Source organism: Pan paniscus, chromosome 7 (genome assembly GCF_029289425.2).
Source record: "Pan paniscus chromosome 7, NHGRI_mPanPan1-v2.0_pri, whole genome shotgun sequence".
Classification (NCBI taxonomy): domain Eukaryota; kingdom Metazoa; phylum Chordata; class Mammalia; order Primates; family Hominidae; genus Pan; species Pan paniscus.
In genome coordinates, this window is record NC_073256.2 from 18153068 (window position 1) to 18176468 (window position 23401).

The following is a 23401-nucleotide window of genomic DNA, read 5'->3' on the forward strand; positions in this document are numbered from 1 at the left end:
GGGTGCACACACACACAGAGGTTTGTGTGTGCCAAGAGATCTCCACAGGAGTCTGCGCCAACAATTTTACAGACTATACTATGTGCCCAGCACACCGATGTAAACATCCCACAGAATGCCTATTCTTTTGAAGAATAATTGTCAGGTTGGAAACCAAGCATCAGTTAGATGCCAGGTATGTACTGAGAGCAGAAGAGAAGGATGCACAGTATTCCTTTTCCAGTGGGTTGCTCAAGGTACTGCAGAATTTTGCAGATGACTTCTGCATGCCCACTGCCACGATACTGATTCTTTCACACCCTCCTTCCCTCTTTGACAACGAACACAATCAGCTATATCACTGGCCATGATATCCTAATCCACTTGCCAGCAGGAAGTTGCTAGAGATCCATGATTGCCCCCCAGTGATTTGTGCACATTGAATCTCAGAATGCCTCCATGTGGAAGGGTGTGAGGAGAAAGTCAGAGAGGAAAACACTTGACAACCTGCTTTCACTTCTCCCTCATCCTCCTTAAATAAAGACAGAAAGGCACGCTTTGGATGTGGGTCTCGGGGTGCAAGTGTTGAGGGAGAAGTGCAGGCAACTGGTGACTCAAAGATGCCACTGGGAATTTATAATCATTTTAAGAAATTACAGTAATTATGTAATTATAATTATGTATTTGTATAACTATAATACTTTAAAAATCATTTTAAAAGAGAAATATATATGTATATATACTCATGAGTAGGTGTATATATCTATAATATATAAATAAATACTTTTTATATTTATAGCTATAAAATAGATATAAGTCTAAATATAAATATATCTATAAATATCTAGATATAAATATATCTATAAAATATATATAATATATCTAGATATAAATATATAATTATAGAAATATATTTATATCTATAAATATATTTATTATATTTAATATATATTAATATATATACTATATATTATATATTATATATGTGTATGTGTGTGTTATAATACCTATAATACGTATAATTACTTGTGTATGTGTTATAATACCTACAATAACTTGTGTATGTGTGTAATACCTATAATAACCTATAATAACTTGTGTATGTTTGTGTTATAATACCTATAATAACCTTCGTGACATGTCAATAAACCCCATTTACAGATGAGGAAACTGAAGCATAGAATAGTTTACAAACCAAATGTCTTTCCCAAGGTCACACAGCTAGTACAGATTAATTATTGATGTGATACAAACTGTGAAGTGCTCAGAAAGGGAATAGCACTTTTAAAAAATATCCTAAATAACACTTACATGCACTTTAAAATTAATAATTCGCACTACTGTTCATAATTAATAATAAAACTGGAGTAATACAAGTTTAAATGTTCAAGAAAAAAGTGTGTTCTTAAGGACTTTTATTCTAAATAGGTCACCGATTAATCGCAGCTGATATTTGTTATTATATTAGCATTTAGGACATTAACTATATAATCATTTCTCATAATACAAAAAAAAAGTGGGACAAGAAAGAAGAATTGAGCATTTGTATCCATGCGAAGAAAATAAATCTAAACCAAAAGAAATAATTTTATATGTTTTTATTAGCCTTTGGATTCTGGGATTTTTTTTTAAAAAAGGAGATATATAATAAATGGTAGTAACTAACTTCAAGTCCTCACTATGCAAGAATAATAACTGTGCAAAATTAACCATCCCGTTGTAACTGATGACCCTGTATAGACAGACAATGCTGCTGCTTTGCCTTTTAGAAAAAATCAAGGCAGAAGCAACTCACCAGCCTTCTAGCACTTCCCAAATCTCACTTTATATTCGCAGCTTGAAACTAAAGTCTTCTATTAGTATCTGAATAAGTATCTCTCATAACCTGAGATGCAATTAAGATTTCTAAGTAAATATGTAATAATAGCTCATTTATTCAATATGTAGCTATAACTGAATGTGAATATACATGACCAAAACACTTAAATGTACAAAGGTAGGATTTCATTACTCTAGGGTAGTGTGGCACAGGATTCAAAAGATAGTCTTTCACATGGCATTTTCCCCAAGAGTATTAAATTGCTATGAAAGTATACAAACTTGGCCAGGTGCGGTGGCTCATGCCTGTAATCCCAGCACTTTCGGAGGCCGAGGCAGGCAGATCACCTGAGGTCAGGAGTTGAAGACCAGCCTGGCCAACATGGTGAAATCCCGTCTCTACTAAAAATACAAAAATTAGCTAGGCATGGTGGCACATGCCTGTAATCCCAGCTACTTCGGAGGCTGCTTGAACCCAGGAAGCAGAAGTTACAGTGAGCCGAGACCACCCAACTACATTCCAGCCTGGGCGACACAGTGTGAAACTCTGTTTCAAAAAAAAAGAAAAAATAAAGAAAAGAAAAGAAAGGAAATTATACAAACTTGGCTCGCTAACTAGAAAAATTATTTTAATACATATACATTAAATTATATACGAATAATTGTATATAGAAAAAATCAAATATATATTTAATATGTATTAAATATTATAAATATAATATTAAATGTATAATATATTATTAAATACACATGTATAATATACATACAATGTGTACTCACTATTTAATTTATATTTTAGTACCTATATTTTTCAAAGATTTTAAAGACGATTAACATAGAATCACATTTTTTAAAATTTAAATTATGACTTTTACATCTTTCCTCTGTTTTAAGCCATTATTTGTGTTTGAGTTAATACCATCCTACTGAACATATGATAGTTTTGTTTTTGCTTTGTCACCCTTTTTTTCGGATTTTATGTGGAAGTCAATTAGAAAATATGGTATTTTCAATGCTGAACATGATTAGCCATTGTATCCTGAGGGCCTAGTGCTTCATGAGTCCACTTGACACCGTAGCTGTGTTGGCTTCTCCAAAGGCGTGCTGAGAAACATGGGTGGGGAAGGAATGCCAGGACCTGGGCACAGTCTCAGGTGCAAGACAAATAGGATGTTTTTATGACTTTATCAACATGACTGAAGTGGAGCATCACATGAAGGAACTATGGGAGATGGGATTGCAAACACAGCCTGAACCAGGTTGCAGGGAATGCCCTAAAACAGTTGAATTTTAAAGACTCTAAACAAAAACACAGAAGGTATAGATGTTGTGAAGATTGACTTGTGACACAAATTCTAGAATTTCAATAGAAGAGAAGTATCTTTGAAAGTTCAAATAAATAATCATAGGAAAAATACGTTGTAGTAATACCATGCCTGATGGGGTACAGGAATTTATCTAATTTTGTTTTTGGTCTATTTGTCACTTACATGGTGTATGTTCTTATTACTATTACATCATTGGCTGGGGGCGGTGGCTCACATCTGTAATCCCAGCAGTTTGGGAGCGCGAGGCGGGCAGATCACCTGAGGTCAGGAGTTCAAGACCAGCCTGGCCAACATGGTGAAACCCTATCTCTATTAAAAATACAAAAATTAACCTTGCATGGGGGTGCATGCCTGTTGTCCTAGCTAACTGGGAGGCTGAGGCAGGAGACTTGCTTGAACCCAGGAGGTGGAGGTTGCAGTGAACCAAGATCGTGCCATTGCACTCTACCCTGGGCAACAAGAAAGAAACTCTGTCTCAAAAAGCAAACAAACAAACAAACAAAAAACACAAAAACACATGGGGGTATATAACAAAACTAAGCCCATGTTACAGATGAGAAAACTGAGGCACAGTGACACTAATTAACATGCTCAAGATCACACAGGTGTGAAAGGGAAACTATCATTTGAACCCCAGGCAATGTGTTATCAGAAGGTGCAATAATTGTACTACGTTTGTTAATACACAATATTGGTAATTATTCCTATTGGCAGATAGGAAATAATCCATGAGGGCTACTTGCTTATGACTTTAATAACCTTGTGATTCCAACAGGATAGGAAAGTGTTGCTGCTGAGGGAAGCAACTTTCTGAATGGGATAGGTCACTATTTTACAAAATGTTCTTTGAAGAAACATTGGCATACTTTTGGAGGCGTGTCTTCTGACTTAATTCCGTTTTCAAATTAAATCAGAAGAATTCTTGCGGAAGCTTGTTATCTCCATTCCTATCTGCTCTCTAACACTACCCCTACCTTTCTGACCAAGATACCACCAAATAGCTCACATATCACAAAATGTTTCCTTTTCCTTATTTCCAAAGCTGTGCAGGTGGCCTCCTAGTACACAAAAACGGATACAACATGATATTCAAATGAAAGAATGGATGTGTCAAAGAAACTGCGAGAGCACTCCAGACCCTGGGGCAGTATCCCGGAGGACATAATTTAATAAGACACTGACATTAAGTAAAGAGCAAGTGCTCAGAAAATCACAAGAGTTAAGTGACCAAAATTTCAAAAATTATTTGAGCTTGATTTAAAACATTCATTGAAAATCACCATTAGCAGAATTAAATGTTTCATTTTAAAAAAGTTTTTCAATAGTCTATTTAATACTAATTTAAGATGAATGAATACAATGTTTCTTAATACAAATCACTTGCTGTTTTATAAAAAAGCTACTGAAATGTTAACTATAATTGAATTGTCATTTAGATTTTTGCAATTCAATGAAACTAATTAAAATGAAATTAACACAGAAGAAAGGAGTTAATTGATTTTTCAGTCAATTCTTCTGTACAAAGGCACCTACCTGTGAAATTTGCTGTCTCAGTTTGCTTGGCCTGCTGTAACAAAGTACCACAGACAGAGTGGCTTCAACAACAGACAGACGTGGAGGCTAGGAAGCCCCAAATCCATAGCATTAACCAAAATGTCTGTATAAATTAATGCATATTCAATATTAGGCAAGGTCATTTTATTGGGGACATTAAATAACTATTGATTTAATTATTTTAAAAAGTAGGTGAAAATATATAACCTCTCAATCTGCCTATTCAATACAGTTAAATTGGATTCAAATCCTACAGCTGAAGCAACTTGTCCACCTAAATAATGTCGAGCCTATACAATGCCTCACATTTAACAGAGATGGTTCTTAACATAATGGTTGGAAGTAAAGGTGTATGGCTCTGGTTATTAAAATGTGGAAATTGTTGTGGGGCTTTTGAGGGCACTGTGAAATTGGGAAAACTATTAATATGCAGATCTCTATGTTTTAGAAGCTTTATTTTAAAAGTACAGAAATAGAAAACAGCTCAACTAAGAAACAGAAACAGAAAATCTACCTTTCTCCTTTAAACCAAGTTCATTGTGTTCTACACAACAAATAAGTAAATCTTGCCCATAATAGAAGTCTATATTAATCAAAATATGCAATTCCATATTTACTCACAAAGAATATTTAAGAATTTCACAAAATGGTACTATTTTTAGCCCATTCATTATCCTATAAACCTTTATTTTTACAATTTAGTGCCATTATTGGATTAGCTTTTAAGAAGGAACAGAAACTAACATTTTAGCTTAGAACGTTGTTTCAATTTTTTAACCCAAAATTAAAGAACTACATAGAATTATATACAGTTTAGTGATATATATGTCACTAAACTCTCTCTCTCTCTATATAGATATAGATATATCTATATATATAGACACAGATATATCTATCTATAGATATAGATTATCTATAGATAGATATAGATATATCTATAGATAGATATAGATATATCTATAGCTAGATACATATATACACTAAACTCTCTCTATATAGATATAGATTATCTAGATATATATATATCTATATAGATATAGATTATCTAGATATATATATATCTATATAGATATAGATAGATATCGATAGATATAGATATATCTATAGAGATATAGATATATCTATCCATAGATATATCTATCGATATATCTATCTAGATATAGATATATCTATCGATAGATATATCTATGGATAGATATATCTATCTAGATATAGATATATCTATGGATAGATATATCTATCTAGATATAGATATATCTATGGATAGATATATCTATCTAGATATAGATATATCTATGGATAGATATATCTATCTAGATATAGATATATCTATCGATAGATATATCCGGATATATCTATGGATAGATATATCTATACATATAGATATATATATAGAGAGAGAAAGAGTTTAGTGTTCAACTGGATATAAATTAAACTAGATATAAATTAAATTAAAATACAGGCAAGATATTTTGTTTCACTATGCTGTCGGAAATAACTTGTAATCCATTCAAAAATTGAGGATAAGGTTGTTGATTTTTTTTCTTTTTTTATTTCGCCCAATGACTTTCTACTTTGTCAAGCAAAAAGAGTTAATACAGTTAATCAATAAGAGGATATATCTCACTTTCATTCATTTTAAAAAAATTCTCTTACTGGATATGCTTTTAAGGCTTATGCTGATGTATATATACAGCCCTTTAACACCCTAAGAAAATTTTTTGTTCAAATAATTCTGAAATGATGTCATAGACGCAATATTAGGTTACGGAATTATAGCAAACATTTATCTCCATCATATATGCTAACTTTGCTCCTGCTCTTTTGACCAAAATGTCACAAAACATCACAAAATATTCAGTTTTTGTTATTATTCAAAAGCTGTGCAGATGGAATTCTAAATGTACTAAGCCAATCACGACTGCCCTGGCCACAATGACTGCTCAGGAATAGGCATGGGACTCAATGTGGGCCAATGAGAGGAAACCCAGGACTTGTACATAAGCAATCTTGACATAGCTGTTTCCACAGTACGGCAGGATGTGGGGCTACAACACTGCATTTGATGATATGAGATCAGGAAGCCACCCACTGCTTTACCCAGATTGGCAAAACTGAGAGATGCTGAGACCTCAGGTTCTTGTTGACAAGGTTGAACGCTTGATCAAACCTCACCTGAAGCTGTCCCTAGGTATGGACTTTATATCACCTTACCAATAAACTTTCATTTTGACTTAAGCCAATGTGGGCAACTTTTTCTCTAACTTGCAAGTGAAAAAGATCCTAAACAATACATGTGTAATGCACATGCCAACAGGTGCAAGAGAGGGTTTGAGCACTGAGGTTGAATACCCAAGGAATATATGATACTATTTCTATCATCCTAAATACATCACCAGGTTGAAAAAAACCCTAAAATGAATAAACACAAATAATAAAAATGTTTCCATCTCTTTCATTTAAAAGTGACTTGATAGAGAGAGAAATAGTTCTCAGCTCAGACGCTCACTAGAAATTCCATTTAAGGTCAGACACTTATTAGGGAGGTTAAAACGGCACACTTTTAACTCAGTCGACATCCTTAGGTGTCACCTGCAACCTTTGGTATGGATTTGCCTCTTTTTTGCCACAGGCAAATCATTTTTATTTCTATAATTTTAGAGAAAGGAACATGAAGCATGGATGAATCAAATTTTTGAGATGAAAAGAGAACCTTCTGAGGAAAGCAATTTTCCTCTTTTGGATACACAGAACTTAGGGATGAGGCAGCCCACTGTAAGGGAGCCATCAGTCTGAGGAGGGAGACAAAGAGATGAAGACAACTTGAGGCCGGGCACTGTGGCTCACGCCTGTAATCCCAGCACTTTGGGAGGCCAAGGCGGGCACATCACATGGTCAGGAGTCCGAGACCAGCCTGGTCAACATGGGGAAACCCCGTCTTTACTAAAAATACAAAAATTAGCCGGGCGTGGTGGCATGTGCCTGCAGTCCCAGCAACTCGGGAAGATGAGGCAGGGGAATTGCTTGAACCTGGGAGGCAGAGGTTGCATTGAGCCGAGATCGTGCCACTGCACTCCAGCCTGGGTGACAAGAACAAAACTCCATCTCAAAACAAAACAACAACAACAAAAAGTAATGGCAAAAACTGCAATTACTTTTGCACCAACCTTATAGAAAGAGCCCTGGTGCTCTGTGGGCCTGAGAGGGCTCTACCTGTCTGCAGGAGGCTGCTGGCTGAGCGCTGGGTGCACTCTGGAGAGCCAGTGAATGAGGGACTCTGATCCAGGACAGCGTGGAGGGAGAGTGATTGCTCTGATTAGTAGGGGAAGCACTGACCAGGCTCTGTTACATCGGGCAAATCAATGGGGTTTTCACTTTGGAAAGAGCATTCTGGGAGCTGCGGCCCCTGGGGTTGGTGGAGTCTGGGGAGCCAGGGAAACCATCAGGGGGACTGGGGGGTTCTGGAGCGAGTTGGGGCTAGGAGGGTGGGGAGGAGGAGCCTGAACTGAGAGCTCTGCAGCGGCCAGAATCCTCCAGAGCTAGGACATAAACAGGTGTGGGGAATGAGAGAGAAATGAAGACAGCACCCGAATGCACCAGAGGGGCTGGAGGAAAAATCAGGAAACTGCAGGCAAAATGCAAAAGGCTAAATACAAAAAGGGCCTGTCCGAGGCCCTTCTGTCCAGTGCGGTGGTTAAAGGCTGAGTTGCAGGCTCCCTGGGTTCGAGTCTTCCTAGCTCTGTGTCCTTGGGCAAAGTTTGTAGAGTCTTTTTGTCTTAATATTTCCACATGTAAAAGGGAACTGTCAATCACAGCATTTACTTTGTAGAATTGTCATGGTACTAAATAAGTTATTACATGGAAGGAGCCTGAAGCAGTGCCTAGTCTACCACACACTGTTTAATAAATAGTACCTATTCTTCCAACTCTAGTTACTTATTTTTCGTATTTTAGACCACAGAGTAAAAACCTGAATGACAAGAAAAACAGTGTAAAGATAATGACTCTGGATGAAATAGAATAACATTTAATGGGTCTTAATCATTATAATCAGTAGACTACTGACTGTTACATATCTAGATGTCACCTTGATTTCATTGAGTTGAGGGTTTTGTCCAGATTTCAAACTATCTCAGTCAGGAGTCTCTAGACTCCAACCAATTCTGGGAACTCCTATGATCACCTGCAAAATACCGTATTTTTTTTCTTGAGATAACAGTCAAAATTTGCCTTCCATTCTCAAATAAATATTATAACCACAAACAGTAAGAACCGTTATTTTAGGAGAAAAGCAGATTGTAAAAATATATAGATACATGTTTTGGAAAGAGACACAGATGATTTGATTCATGTTTATTTGTTTAACTTTTTAATAATGAAATTCTGACTATGTATCTCTGGTGCATTAAAATCCAAAAATACAGCTTTATCATGTGAGTTACATAATATCCCTAAGCAACCCCAAAAATCTGCCCAAAAGGCAGAATCAAAGAGATTCTGCACCATGGTAAAATAAAACAAGTTACGCTAAACATGTTATGCTAAGTGAACATGTTTGTGTTTTATACGGATTATTAAATTTTATCTTCAGACCTCCCCCACCTGCCTCCAGTTCGTTAACTGGTGAAATTAGTGTGGTTCGTATTCTGGACTCCCCATGGACTCAGAAGGCTTGGTGTTAAGGAGAACCTTGGTTAATCTCTCATCTCCCTTTTTTTCTTCACAATGACATTAGTCACTTTTCTGTAACTTTAAAGAACAATTTGTAAGACCCAGAATATGCTGAGCAACATGGCTGGGTGGCAGGAACTAGACCTTGTCCGTATAGCTAACTACGAGAGCTCTGGCTGTGTGGACAACACACCCTATTTAAGCTAAAATGGCAGTTATGATTCTCCTTTGCTAAACTTCTTAGAGTAGCACAGTTCCCAGATTGCTAACAAACGTCACCCCACTGGATCAGCAAGCCAATTCCTGCATGTGAGCCTAGTACTTCATGGCAAAGTACCGAAATAAAAATTCCTGTTACTCTTTGGAATTATCTCTTGGATTCCTCCAGATCACACTGAAAAAGTGAATTCAGCATTCAAATGCCTCTCGTGCCCACTTAGCAGGAGTGTGCAACCATCATCCCATCAAAGGCTACCACTGACAACAAAAACAAAATTGTCACCATCGTTATACCAAGGGACACGTGCTGCTTTTAATCAATGCAATTGTCAGAGGTTGTGTTATTATAGCGTGGCTTCTATCTTCCAGTTTTTCTTTTGCTCCAGATTTTCTCTCTCTCTCTCCGTATATATATATATATTTTCCCTTCATAAATATGCTTGACACATGCTTTGGTTTCACTCTTGTTCAACCATAAAATTTCAGAGCTGAAAGGGACTTACTTTATAGATGAGCTAATTCAAGCCCAGATCAGTTAGGCAGCTCCCCTCTCCCCTGGTTGGCAGAGTGGGGCGCGTACTCTCACCCTCTCCTTCCTTGTCAACAACCCCCCACCCGACCCTGACCCCCCTAGGCTTCTTGCCTGGGCTAGACCCTGCCCCCATGGATGAATGAAATGAAAGCGTGTGACCACCTACCCACACACCTTGGCAGAGGTGCACTCCACACACGGCGGCCCCCACCCAGGCAGGTAAGCTTGGTGGCACCTTCCAAACGATATCCCAGGAAGCAGGAAAACGTCAGAGAGTCTCCCACACCGAAGTGAAAACCAATTCTTCGGCTGAAGGCAGGGACTCCAGGATCATCACATGGCTCCAGGTCATATTCTGAGGCATGCAGAGGCAGAGTAAATGCATGAGGATTTGGGTAAATACACAAAGATTAAATAGCAAGAATAAAAAGGTGCTCTTCCAAAAAAAAAAAACCTACATGTATATTTTCCCCAAACACTTATAACTGTTACTTGCATTTTTTTTCTTGTACTATGAACTGTCTTATGACAAATGACATGGGATTTAGTATTTTTTTTTTTTTTAAGAATTGACAGGTAAGAATGAGAATTACTAGAGGCTGGGAAGGGGGTGTATGGAGGGAAGGATAAAGTGATGATGGTCAATGGATACAAGGATACAGTTAGAAGGAATATGTTCTAATACTTGATAGCAGAGTAAGATGACTATAGTGAGTAATAATACAGTGTACATTTCAAAATAGCTCAAAGGCAAGATAGGAAATGTTCCCAACACAAAGAAATAATAAATATTTGAGGTGATGGGATTCTTAAGTATCTTGATATGTTTGGCACACATTCTACTCATGTATCAAAATATCACATGCACCCCATAAATGTGTACAATTATTATGTAACTAGAAGACAGACAGACAAATAGCATATTAAAATGAGATAATTCACTTCAAAACTGTCAGCTTGAGAGTGTGGAATAATTTTACTGATACTTCTAATTGCTTAAATTGGTTACTGTATCCCTCCCAAAGGTGCTTTTTGATAAGTAACGCATGAAGCATAACATAAAACCAAAGGCACAGGGCTGTGTTTGTGGAAATCTTATCAGAGCCAATTTCACCTCTAGAATATACCTCAGTGAGGAACAGTGGAATTTTCCTCTGTTTATTTTCTATCTGTAAACCATGTGAGATTGAAAAGTAGTAGACAAGATTTTGTTCTAAAATTACTATAAATCATTCAAGAAGGAAGTGCTAAATATAAATTAAAAAATAAATGTCTGACATTTTGCTGCATTGTGGGAGTAAGTATTCAAAATGTCAGCACTGATATCTCCCTTCTGTGTTTGCCATATTCTTTAGAGCCAACTCCTTCCGATCTCCGTAGTATATACGTATAATTGAGCTCTGGCTGTCACCAGCCTCTTGGTCCATTATCAAGTCAATGGTTTTGTCAGTGGGAAGTGAGAAAGTGTGTGTAAGTGCCTATGTGTTTGGTTTCCTCCTTCTTGCTGTTTCCCCAGTCTGTAATGCCCAGTTTTGTCAGATAGTATCAAACAGTCAGCCAGCCAACTAGGAAAATATGCTTAGGTATTGGAATGGTAAGAAGAGTTTCAGAGAGAATCTTGAAAGGCCAACTAAAAGATGTGCATTATTGCAAAGAATTGGGACAATGAAGATCACTCTTAGTTTACCGTGGGGAAGAAACGTTTAGAAAACTATGCTAATCTTTCTAAAAAAAATTACTTCTACTTTTTTCTAACACCATCTTTAGGGTTCTCCCAACTTGGAATTTTAGGTTCATTATTTTCACTGGACATATAAAATCCAACTCATCCTTTTCCCCTTAATATTCCTCAAATCTGATCCTTTTTTTTTTTTTTAGTTTAGTTTTCATTATCTGCTGAGTTTGTCACTGATATCTCATACTTGCACTTTTATAAAAACTTTTATGGAACTCTGTACCTAAACACTTCCTTCATCTCACTTAGCTTACTGGTAAAGCTCTGAGGTGGATACTTTCTGAATTATCTTTGCATTTAGATAAGCAATCTACTCTGGATCTCTAAAATATTCAAACTAACCTTGATAACCTTGAGATATACTTATTAATTTGACTTATGCATAGTATGACTCAGAAAGAAAATAATATAGACAATGTCATTTAATTGAACTCAACAAACATTAATTGACAACCTATCATATGTTTACTTTTTAGAACACATTAAAATAAAGATGTCACAATTCAGATAATATTATCTCATACCTTGCTGTTATCATTCTACTTCTATCTAAGGATATACTGTGTGCACTCAATTCAAACCATACATTTCCTGTCATTTCTTTAAAAATAGTTGAAAACTCCAGGCACGGTGGCTCACACCTGTAATCTCAGCACTTTGGGAGGCAGAGGCGGGTGGATCATGAGGTCAGGAGTTTGAGACCAGACTGACTAACATGGTGAAACCCCGTCTTTACTAAAAAAATAAAATAAAATAAAATAAAAAATAACAAAAAAATTAGCTGGGCATGGTGGTGCATGCCTGTAATCCCAGCTACGCGGGAGGCCGAGGCAGAAGAATCGCTTGAACCTGGGAGGTGGAGGTTGCAGTGAGCTGAGATTGCAGCACTGCATTCAAGCCTGGGCAACAGAGAGAGACTCCATCTCAAAAACAAACAAACAAACAAACAAACAAAAAAATTCTTGCCTAACAGGAGAATATTTTGATATTATTATTGCTATACCTATTATCTTATATAAAGAAACACCATGATCTTATGGTTCTTTGCTTTAAGTATATTTTTACTATATATTGTAGTTTATACAGTATCCTCTGAAAGCAACTTAGAAGGACAGAAAGCCTGAAACAACACCATGAGCTTCGAAGGTGTGTGTTAGTTGTAACCATCTTGATTAGGCTTTGTAAGGATTCTCTTATATTAATTACCACTTAATCATTATTATACAAAGTATATTTGCATGGTGTACATGTTCATCTTTGTCTAACACAAGAAAAGTGTATTGCCTTCAGAATTCCATCTTCTCACCAACTCAAAGATTTTGTTCTTGGAGTTTATCCTTTTTTTCCCCCTTCATCAATTCTCTTATTTTCATCAAGATAAAAATATGCGTTACAGGGTCAATCTTAAGAATGAGGTAAACAACCAAAACCACCAACAAAACAAACTAACAACACCAATCTCTGGACTTCACAGTCACCCGGCCACCATATCCCTTCTCTGGTTATCATTAGCACAAATTTTTCAAAGTGTTGGGTGTACCTTCCATTTTCCCATCCTCCCTTCCAAGACTGTCTTCATCTCATCTATTCAGGCTTTCCTTCACAGCCTTCCATTCAAATGATCTTACCAAAGCCACTGTGACCTCCAGATGCAAAAACCAATGGTCAATTCTTAGGCTTCCTCTTACTAAGTAGGTTTTAATACAGATGAATGCTCTCTTCTTTCTCCAAAGGCTTTCCTTTCTTAGCTCCTTGGATGCCACTCTCTTCCTAACTCACTGGACCCAACTTCTCAACCGGCTGATTCAGAACTTCTGCTGCCCCATGCGTTCAAATTAATTCTATGCTGATGGGTTTCCAGTATTTCTTTTTCTTTAATATGATCCTGTTATATGAACTGAAGACTCTTGTCAATCACTCTTGAATACATCCCTCAATATCCCCAGGAGAAAAAGGTCTGTATTTTCTTCCCAAACCTGCTTTACTTCCAGTGGTTTTCACGTAAAACAGAGCATCCTCATTCATGCAGGTGCAAAATCTTGACCCCACTCTGTATTTTATATGACACCTTCACTTCCTGCCAATCAAGTCAGCTCTAACCTTGCATCCTTCCTGTAGTCTCAGCTTCCATGTGGCATCTCTTGCTGGGATTATTGTGTAACATGTTCCTGTTGAGACTCACACATTGTCTTTCAAGTAAACATTGAAAAAGCTCAGATCATGTCAAGCTCTTCAAATCCATCCAATGGCTTCATGCAACATCCACAATTAACATCCAAGTTACTTATGTTATCTGCCCTCCATAACTAATTTCACGTCCCTCCACTTTCCCCTCGGTTTCAGGGGTCTGGCCACAGTGCCCGTCTTCTTTATCCTAAACTTGGTGGCCTGGTCCTCCCATTGTACCTCCGTCTGCTGAGAGCCCACCCAAATTAGCTGGCCTGTCCATTCCCTGCTTCACAATCAAGTCTCAGCCTGTCAGAGACCTGCCTAGGCAATTAAAGAATGAGTGTACTCTCCTCCGTCCCAGGTACTCATGACTCAACCACAGAAGAAGAAACAGTATCCTCATTTGAAAAGTCATGGTACCATTGAAGGAGACAAATACAGAAAAGTCATTATGGGAAAGGAATAATTTTGGTGTAGAAACGTCATGGAAACGTTTTTCTCCTGTATTATATAGAAGAAAACAAATTCTGCCTAGGGAAAAGAAGAAAGGCTGCATGTCAGAGACACCCTCTGACCTGGACAGGAGGAGTTTTGCCTGGTGAAAAATGTAGAAAGGCTTATTTATTTATTTATTTATTATTTTTTTGAGACCGAGTCTCGCTGTTTTGCCCAGGCTGGAGTGCAGTGGCGCGATCTCCGCTCACTGCAAGCTCCGCTTCCCGGCTTCACTCCATTCTCCTGCCTCAGTCTCCTGAGTAGCTGGGACCACAGGTGCCTGCCACCAAGGCTTTTGAATGAAGAGAAAATCACATATGTAATGGCACAAAGTGGTCCAACTTTTAACCTTTTGAAGAGAATGACTGAGAAATGATGCTAATTCACTAGAAGTTAGCACTCAAGAAGTAGACAGGTCGTAGGGGGTGGGAAAGTAAGTGTGGAGTATCCAGTGCACATAGTTAGCAACTAGTAGCAGACAATGTTATGTAGAATGGGGATTGTGCAGGTTTATCTAAGCCAACTGGAATACGGGGCTCTTTTTCTACAATATTACCATTAACATCTGCAGAAATACTGACTAGGAAACACAATCAGGAAATACTGCTTTAATAAGGCCTTCTGAGAAAGGCAGAAATAAACTTGATTAACAGGAAAGAAGGCAGATATAAAAGCATATGAATACCATTTATGAAAAACAACAAAGTCTCTGGATGGGTAAATGCCTCATTTGTATAATAAAGTTGCTAGTTATTTGTATACTTAAAAAAAAAATCCATGGTATCAGTGTCACTGGCAATTGTTTGCAGCACAGTTTCAAGGCAAAAATCCTACCAAATGAAATTACTCCTCTAACATACCTGAAGAATTTGTTTACTTTAAAGTCAACTTTGAAATCCAAAGTGTTGTCTTTTGTTTTTAAAAAGACTTTCTGCTTGTGTGCAACTGTCTAGATGAAATTTATTTCTTCTGCAGGCTTTAGGTATTATTTTCTACTGGTTATGTTTAAATGAATTGTTCTAAATGTTTACAGACTGTTAACCACTTTAAAGACCCATGAAAGAGTATTTTATTGTTGTTGGCTTGCTTGTTTGTGCAAGTAGTTTATAATGAGAGTGTCAGCTGTATAGTTACATTCTGACTTTTATATGGTCTGAGTGTGTTACCCAAAATCCATGTGCTGGAAATTTGATCCCCTTTTTGGGAGTGTTTATGTCATGAGGGACCCACCCTCATTAATGGATTAAAGCCATTAAAAGGGCTTCTTGTCTTTTACCACATGGGGATATGGCGATTCTCCCCTTTCTGACCTTATTACCTTCTGCCATGTGATGTCACAGCAAGAAGGCTCACCCCAGATGCCAGCACCTTGATCTTGGACTTCCCAGGGTCCAGAATTGAGAAACAAATTTCTGTTATTTATAAATTATCTAGTCTCAGGTATTCTGTTATGGCAAGTGGCACAAACAGACTAAGACAGTAGTCGTCAAAAGAGTTACTGTCAGACCTGTGGTGAGGGCACCAGAATAAGAAACTGATGCAGTAAAAGGAATAGAATTTGCACAGACTCCTGAGAAACACCTGCAGAAGTGAACTGTAACAGACTTGCGTCACTGCCATTTTCTTTTTTTGGAGAAGTCTATTTAAATTCACTTTGGGTCCTGATGAAAGTAAGAACTGGAGGAAGTGATATTCTCATAGCAATACTAATTGAGATACACCAGGGGAGAATGCAGAGAGAGAGGGATTTAGGAATTAGTGTTGGGAAGATTTAAGTCTTTGATATATAAAGTGGCAAGTTTCATGATTACTGCTGATTACAACAAATTTCCAAGAAATCAAGTGGTCTGAGCCAGTCTTGAAAGCTTCACTTGAGTAGTGAAATACCAAGAAAAATCAACAAAGTCAGATTAAGATAAAAGGCAACTAGGTAGAATTAGAGGGTGTATAAAGTAGTTCAGAGCATCTTAAAATCCCCAAGAAATATTTTCCTTGAAGACACTATTTGATTTTACATAATGTTAATCAACATGCACTAGTTAGTAGGCAATTGTGAAGTTCTTATTACAGTTGACTCTTGAAAAATGTGGGTTTGAACTACTTGAATCCATTTATACATGAATTGTTTTCAATAAATACATTGACAATTTTTTGGAGATTTGCTACAACTTAAAAACACATGCAGACGAACCATGTCACCAAGACTTATCTTAGAAATTAGTAAAATGTTAGGTATATCATGAAAGCACAAAATATATGTAGATACTAGTTTATTTATGTGTTAATTGACTGTACGCTTTCAGTCAACAGTAGGCTATTAGTAGTTAAGTTTTTGGGGTGTCAAGAGTTACCCTCAGGTTTTCCACTGTGTGGGGGTTGACACCCCAACCCTTGTATTATTGAAGTACAGTTGACCTTGAATAATACAAGGATTAGGGGTGTCAATCCCCGCACAGTGGAACATCATCTTACTTATGAGTAACTCATCTTACAGTAACATACAGCAGTAGAGCTGTTGTTTATATAAAAGTGGGGCAAGCAAACTTTCTACCAAGATCTTCAGTTTTGGTTTGGGAGATAAGATAAATACTTAAATATTGTGACACATAATCTCATAAGTGGCATCAGAAGTTATTAAGGAATTTATGAGATCTCAAAAGTAGAATAAATTACATGTGACTGTGGTATCCAGGGACCACCTTATGAAAATTACATTTGATCTGGGCTATGAGGAATAAGGAAAGAAAACCCTCTTCGTCCAAAGCATCATATGCACAAATGCAAGTTAATATGATTGTTCCCATCCTTTGGCAGCTGTAGTGCAGCAGGGCCCTTTCTGTTGGTGGAGGGTGGGGGCGTGCTGGAAATGAAGACACTGCAGAGGTTCTGAGTGTCACCTGTTCACTGAGCATCATTTGTTTATGTGACCAAGTTTATCTCTCACATGTTTGGCCAGTTTTTAACTGGGGGCAATTTTTTCTTATCTGTAGAAAAAATTAGCATCTATGTCATAGAACTATACAAATTAAACAATCTAACCCATACAAATAATTTCTGCTGTAACATAAACCTTATGCAAATATTATCTATATACTATCATTAAAAATAAAGATGTTACCTAACTTGTGGTATTTTTTGTCACTACATATGAATATATTAAACTACAAGCTCATCCTCAACTGTGTGTGTCCACCTGCTTCTTTCATCCTAGAGGTGGCTGTCAATGCAAATATTGGCACCTACTGTAGGGTAGAAACCAATGCAATCAGGTGACAACAGACCCAGAGGATGCCTCCCAATAAAGCAACTTTCCTCGGAGATCTTGTAGAGCTAGTGAAGAGAATCGAGTGAGAAGGGCTTTGCAGAATGTAGTGACATCTACAGATTTTTCAAAGATGAGAATTCACAAATCGTGTAACACAAAGTGGCATTTCCTGGATGCCACATAACTGTACTTGCACCCTGCTTCGTGGAGGCTCAGCTTCCAGCACCCCATTAGTTGGAATCAAGTCACGCATGTACAAACACACACTCATGCACACACTGCACGCACACACCCACCCACACACATTCTCACTCAGAGAAATGGCAGTATTGTTGCCAGAGGAGAGAAACAGCAAACAAGACCAACATACCTGAAAACGTGATATTGAAGCCCTCGTACGAAATTGAGAAGTCTGATATAAACCGAAGCTGGGCAGTGAAGTTTCCAAACAGGCCTGCCTTGATCGTATGAGGCAACACCGACCCGGTGAGCCTGGCAACGGGCTCGGAAAAACTTCCATCCTCTGTGATCAGTAAATAGTCGTGGGAACTCTCAAGATGAAAGGTGTGAAAGATCATTTGAACTCCTGAGAAATGAAGCGGGAGGAGATAGAGAGAGACAGAGAGAGACACACGGGGGAGGGGGCAGAGAGGGAGAGCGGGGCAGAGAGAGAAAGAGACATAGAGATGACAGAAATGAGGAGGAAGAGAAAATAAGAGGGGAAGACAGATTCCAGAGAGTAACAGCCACAGAGAGACAGAGATGATAGAGAGATGAGAGAGAGATGGAGAGAGATGGAGAGGAGAGAGAGAAAGAGAGAGGTTAGGAGAGGTAATAGTTGCTGAAAAATTGTTTCTGGACTTAGACACATCAAGCCTTAATCAAAATATTAAAATGTTATCTTGATATGTAAATCTAGCTTTGAAGTTTAAGAGGAAAATTGGTGGAAAGAGGATGGCTTTAGAAATGAAAAAAAGCAGATGGGATAAACAATGAAAATAAATACTTAAGTGCATATAAGTACAGATATGATGTAAATATGAAGATATGATGTGGACATGAATATTGACGTAGATATGGAGATTATAGATGTAGTTACATATAGATACAGATATAGATGTACATATTGGCATAGATATGTATATTTAAGAAAAACAGGTGAGAATGTTTACAATGGGTTTCATTCAAAAATTGTCAGTAGGCTCTTAGGGACAGTATTTGTCCCAGAGGGACAAAGGACCAGACAAATTTTCAATTTACTCTAAACAGGTGTCCTTTAGAAAAATCTTATTTGGAGGTCTGCATAACTGAGGAAAAACTTCCTTAAAAATGTAGTTTTAGATGCCCGTAAAGCATATGACCTCACAGTAACCGGAACTACCAAGTCTTATTTCTGGATTCCTACAGTGAAATTAATAAAATTAACTGTGAACAGATAACTTCTAATAAAAATCTGTAATTTTATGATTATAAAACTTTGATCACTCATAATCTGTGTCTTCTTTATGCTTAATTTCCTTCAGGGCAAGTTCTTCTTTCATGTCATTCATGGCAGCATGGTGCCACACAGTACACATAATAAAATGTAGCCATTTAATATGAAGTCGGGTTCAAATCTATGTGAAAAGACAAAGTCTACATAATACTTATGTGATCGAAATTCCAAACAGACTCTCGTTTATTTTATTTTTTGAGACAGAGTCTCGCTCTGTCTCCCAGGCTGGAGTACAGTGGCGCAATTTCAGCTCGCTGCAACTTCCGCTTCCTGGGTTCAAGCCATTACCCTGACTCTGCCCCCAGAGTAGCTGGGATTACAGGCATGCACCACGATGCCTGGCTAATTATTTTGTATTTTTAGTAGAGACACGGTTCCACCATATTGGCTAGTCTGGTCTGGAACTCCTGACCTCAGGTGATACACCTGTCTTGGCCTCCCGAAGTGCTGGGATTACAAGCCACTTCACCCAGCCCCAGACAGACTCTTAAAGACGACACGTTTAGTCACAGAAAAAAGATTCAGGCTATAATCCTAAACCCAGTGTTTATAATCTACGTTTCCTGCGCAAAATGCAAAATCTCCTGATCTTCACTATGCTTACCTATAAAATGAGGATAGAAATGTCTATTCTATGAGGCATCTCTGGATTATGTGAAGATAAATTATTCATTATGTATGATGATACTGAGTAAACATAAAATACAAGGAAAGTACAAAAATTGTCCCAGATTTATCATGAAATTAGAAGTTAGACAATCGCTTATTTCCCTTTATTTAATCAATGGTCAGATTTTATTGAATAGATGCCTTTTTTCCTTACCACGATACCTATATTTCAAGCTTATGTTCACATGCATATATTCAGGTTATCTGATAAACAGAGAGCAAAACGGGGAATGGTTTTTATTGTACAGTTGAAAGACTATTGTTCTTCCAAAATCTTATTAAATAATAAGTTAAAATTTTGAACTATACATGAGAAAAGTAGTTATCTCACTTGTTCACACTGTAATATGTTTTTGTTTTCTTCCCATTTTTCTGTCTCATTTATTTGTCTGTATGTTTGAGACCTATGATGGATTCTTACCTTTCCCATGAGACACTTCAATGGTCCACGTGCAGTTTAGAGAGTTTGGATAAAAATCTGGGAAACCAGGAGAAAGGACTGTTCCACTCTTCCCTTGGATGTAGCCTCCACATAGAGCTTAAAATAATAAAGAGAGATGATTATAGCACTAAAGTTTCACAATGATTGCCAGAACAAAATACTGGTTAAATGGCATGGAATTTGCACAAGGATTAACAGATTTAATGTCATATCCAAGAAAAACCAAGCAGAACCTGAGCTTTATGTTACTTGCAAATATCATATGCTAGTTCATATGTAGGGATCTTAACAACTACAAAACCTTGACAACATAACACAGAGTAAGGCACAGCAGAGAGCTGGAACCTGCATTAACAAGCCTCAGAATTGCAGAAATGGTACAGGTTTGCACTCCTGAGAGCCGCTGGTCTTCTTAGCAGCACTTCATTGAGTTCAAATCCCCTCAACAAACCATGCCATGTTCAAACACTCACTTCAGACACTCATTTTGGAAAAAAAGAAGAGAAAGTTTTATGTAATCATTTCAATGGGAAAGTGGCAACAATTAGGATGTCTGCAGAATATGGGAGCTTAAGTGCTCAACTCTGATGTTAGAAAGTTATGAGTTCAAATGCCAGCTCAGCTTCTCACTAGCTCTGTGATCTCTGGTAAGTCTCTCAATCCTTTACATTTCTCCCATCTTGAAAATAGAAATTATGATAAAATCCATCTCATGGATAGGTGTTTGCAATGATTGCCATTGTAGAACACAATTTACAGTGTGTAGCAGATACTAAATGATTAAAATGGTACCTACTGATAGATACTGATCAAAACATTATCTACTGAGAGTTGCTAACAGGAATTCAATTCTTAAGATATCAATAATTTAACCTTTTGAATAGACTCCATATACCCTAATTTTACAGACATCAAGAGGAGAATATTGACACGTTCCCACCAACTTTCTTCTTTTATTTCATATCTTAAGACCTCTCAAGCTATCCTATGAATGGAAGCACTGAACTGAAAAAGAATAAAAGGAAATGGAGTCACCAGAGCCGGAGGGTACAGGCAGGAAAGGCCATTGCCGTTCATGCTCTGCGAACAAACAGCCAGGTGTCTTGTGAGTCACCAAGTGCTCCGGGTCTTGCTCTTCTCCTGGAACCTCTCCACCTGCAGCTGTGAGGCCTATGGATGTCACCAGCTCAGATCTCGAGACCAGGCTGCCCACCCTCACTGCAGCACCTCCACTGTGATGGTGAAGGTTATGTGCCAGCGTGACTGGGCTAAGGGCTGCCCAGATAGCTGGTAAGAGGCCGGGCATGTCTGTGAGGGTGCTGCTAGGACAGATTAGAATTTGAGTCAGTGGACTGAGTGAAGATTTGCTTTCACCAATGTGAACTGGCATCATTCAATCTGCTGAGGGCTTGAACCGAATAAAAAGGCAGAGAAAAGGCTGGGCACGGTAGCTCACACCTGTAATCCCAGCAATTTGGGAGGCTGAGGCAGGTGGATCACCTGAGATCAGGAGTTCCAGACCAGCCTGGCCAGCATGGCAAAACCCCATGTTTATCAAAAATATAAATAATTAGCCAGGCATAGTGGCGGAAGCCTACAATTCCAGCTATTCAGAAGGCTGAGGAAGGAAAATCACTTGAACCCGGGATGCGGAGGTTGCAGTGAGCTGAGATCACACCATTGCACTCCAGCCTGGGGCAACAAGAGTGAAACTCCATCAAAAAAAAAAAATGCAGAGTAAAGAAAAATTTTATCTTTTCTTGAGCTGGGACATACATCTTCTCTTGACCCTGACTTCAGAGCTCCTGGTTCTTGAACCATCAGACCCAGAACATACACCTTCAGCTCCCCTGGTTCCCAGGTCTTCAGTCTCAGACTTAATTATGCCAGTGGCTTTTCCAGATGTCTAGCTTACAGAGGGCAGATCTTGGGACCTTTTGGCCTCCCAAACACATGAGCCAATTCCCACAATAAATCCTGGTTCTGTTTCTCTGGAGCACACTGACTAATACATCCACTTACTAGTTAGTAACACATGCAAAGTTCTCTACCACTCTGTGCTTCCATAGCCTCACATGTAAAAGGCGGCAAAAATCACAGCTCATTCCTGCTTGCTGAAGAATGAAATAAGTGAATACATGTAAGGAGCTCACAATAGTGTCTCACAAGTGAAACATCACTCAGTGTCACAATTTACTATGCATTTCACAAGGTTCGTTTGCTTTTCTTTTTTTTTTTAACATGCCCACATTCTGTGCATGTATGTATTTATACTTCCTTTCTTAAACTAGGTAAGATGAACTATCATGAAGTAAATGATACTCAGAATAACTTCTTCCAATTAGTATGATCATTCCGAATTATGTTTTATAAAAGCCTCTTCCACAAATAATATTCACAAAAGAATTAGATAATCTATGAAAGATGTGACAAGCCTCATCGTGCTCACTAACCATTCATCTTAAGGGAACAAATCATCTCCTTTAATACGTAAACCTCATGGGAAGCATGATATAAAAATCAGCAAAAGAGAAAAATTTTAAAATAATTTCTAGAATATTTTAAGAATTTCTCATGGAATTTTTGCATCTGAAGATTGCAATGACTCCACATTTCACTGTGAAAGAAGTAACATTATACATCCCACTTGAAATTAATGTATTCAACAAATCGTTATTGGGCACCTGCTATTGAGCAAGCCCTGCCCCCAGCATCAGGGATGATTAATAATAAGAGAGAGAAAATACCTGCCCTTGTAAAGTATGCATTCTAGTTGGAAAAGACAGGATAAAACCTGTAGCAACATAAAAGGCAGATGATATACAATATTGGGAGATGACACATGACTATGAAGAAAATTAAGAAAAAGGGATGGGATAGCGTGAGGCTTCTGGGTGGCCAGGGGTGCCGTATTTAGGAAGTGGTCTATACATAAGGACTTGAGAGAGAACAAAGGAAACACTGAATACCTGGGGAACAATTTGGGTAAAGAGAAAGTGGCTAGGACCAGGGCTCAAGCTACGGTGGAGC

The 23401-nt window shown here is 37.8% G+C and overlaps 1 protein-coding gene across 2 annotated transcripts in view; it reads right to left on the bottom strand.

The window, feature by feature from the left end:
* Window positions 1-23401, bottom strand: part of CSMD1 (CUB and Sushi multiple domains 1) — a 2070470-nt gene that overhangs the window by 419721 nt on the left and 1627348 nt on the right. For both annotated transcript variants that reach the window (XM_034966977.3, XM_034966976.3), the window contains exons 19-21: window positions 20351-20467; window positions 18136-18351; window positions 10268-10456 (exon numbers count right to left, since the gene is read on the bottom strand). In XM_034966977.3, coding sequence (XP_034822868.1) covers window positions 10268-10456; window positions 18136-18351; window positions 20351-20467 — 522 coding nt within the window. The remainder of the gene's footprint in view (window positions 1-10267; window positions 10457-18135; window positions 18352-20350; window positions 20468-23401) is intronic.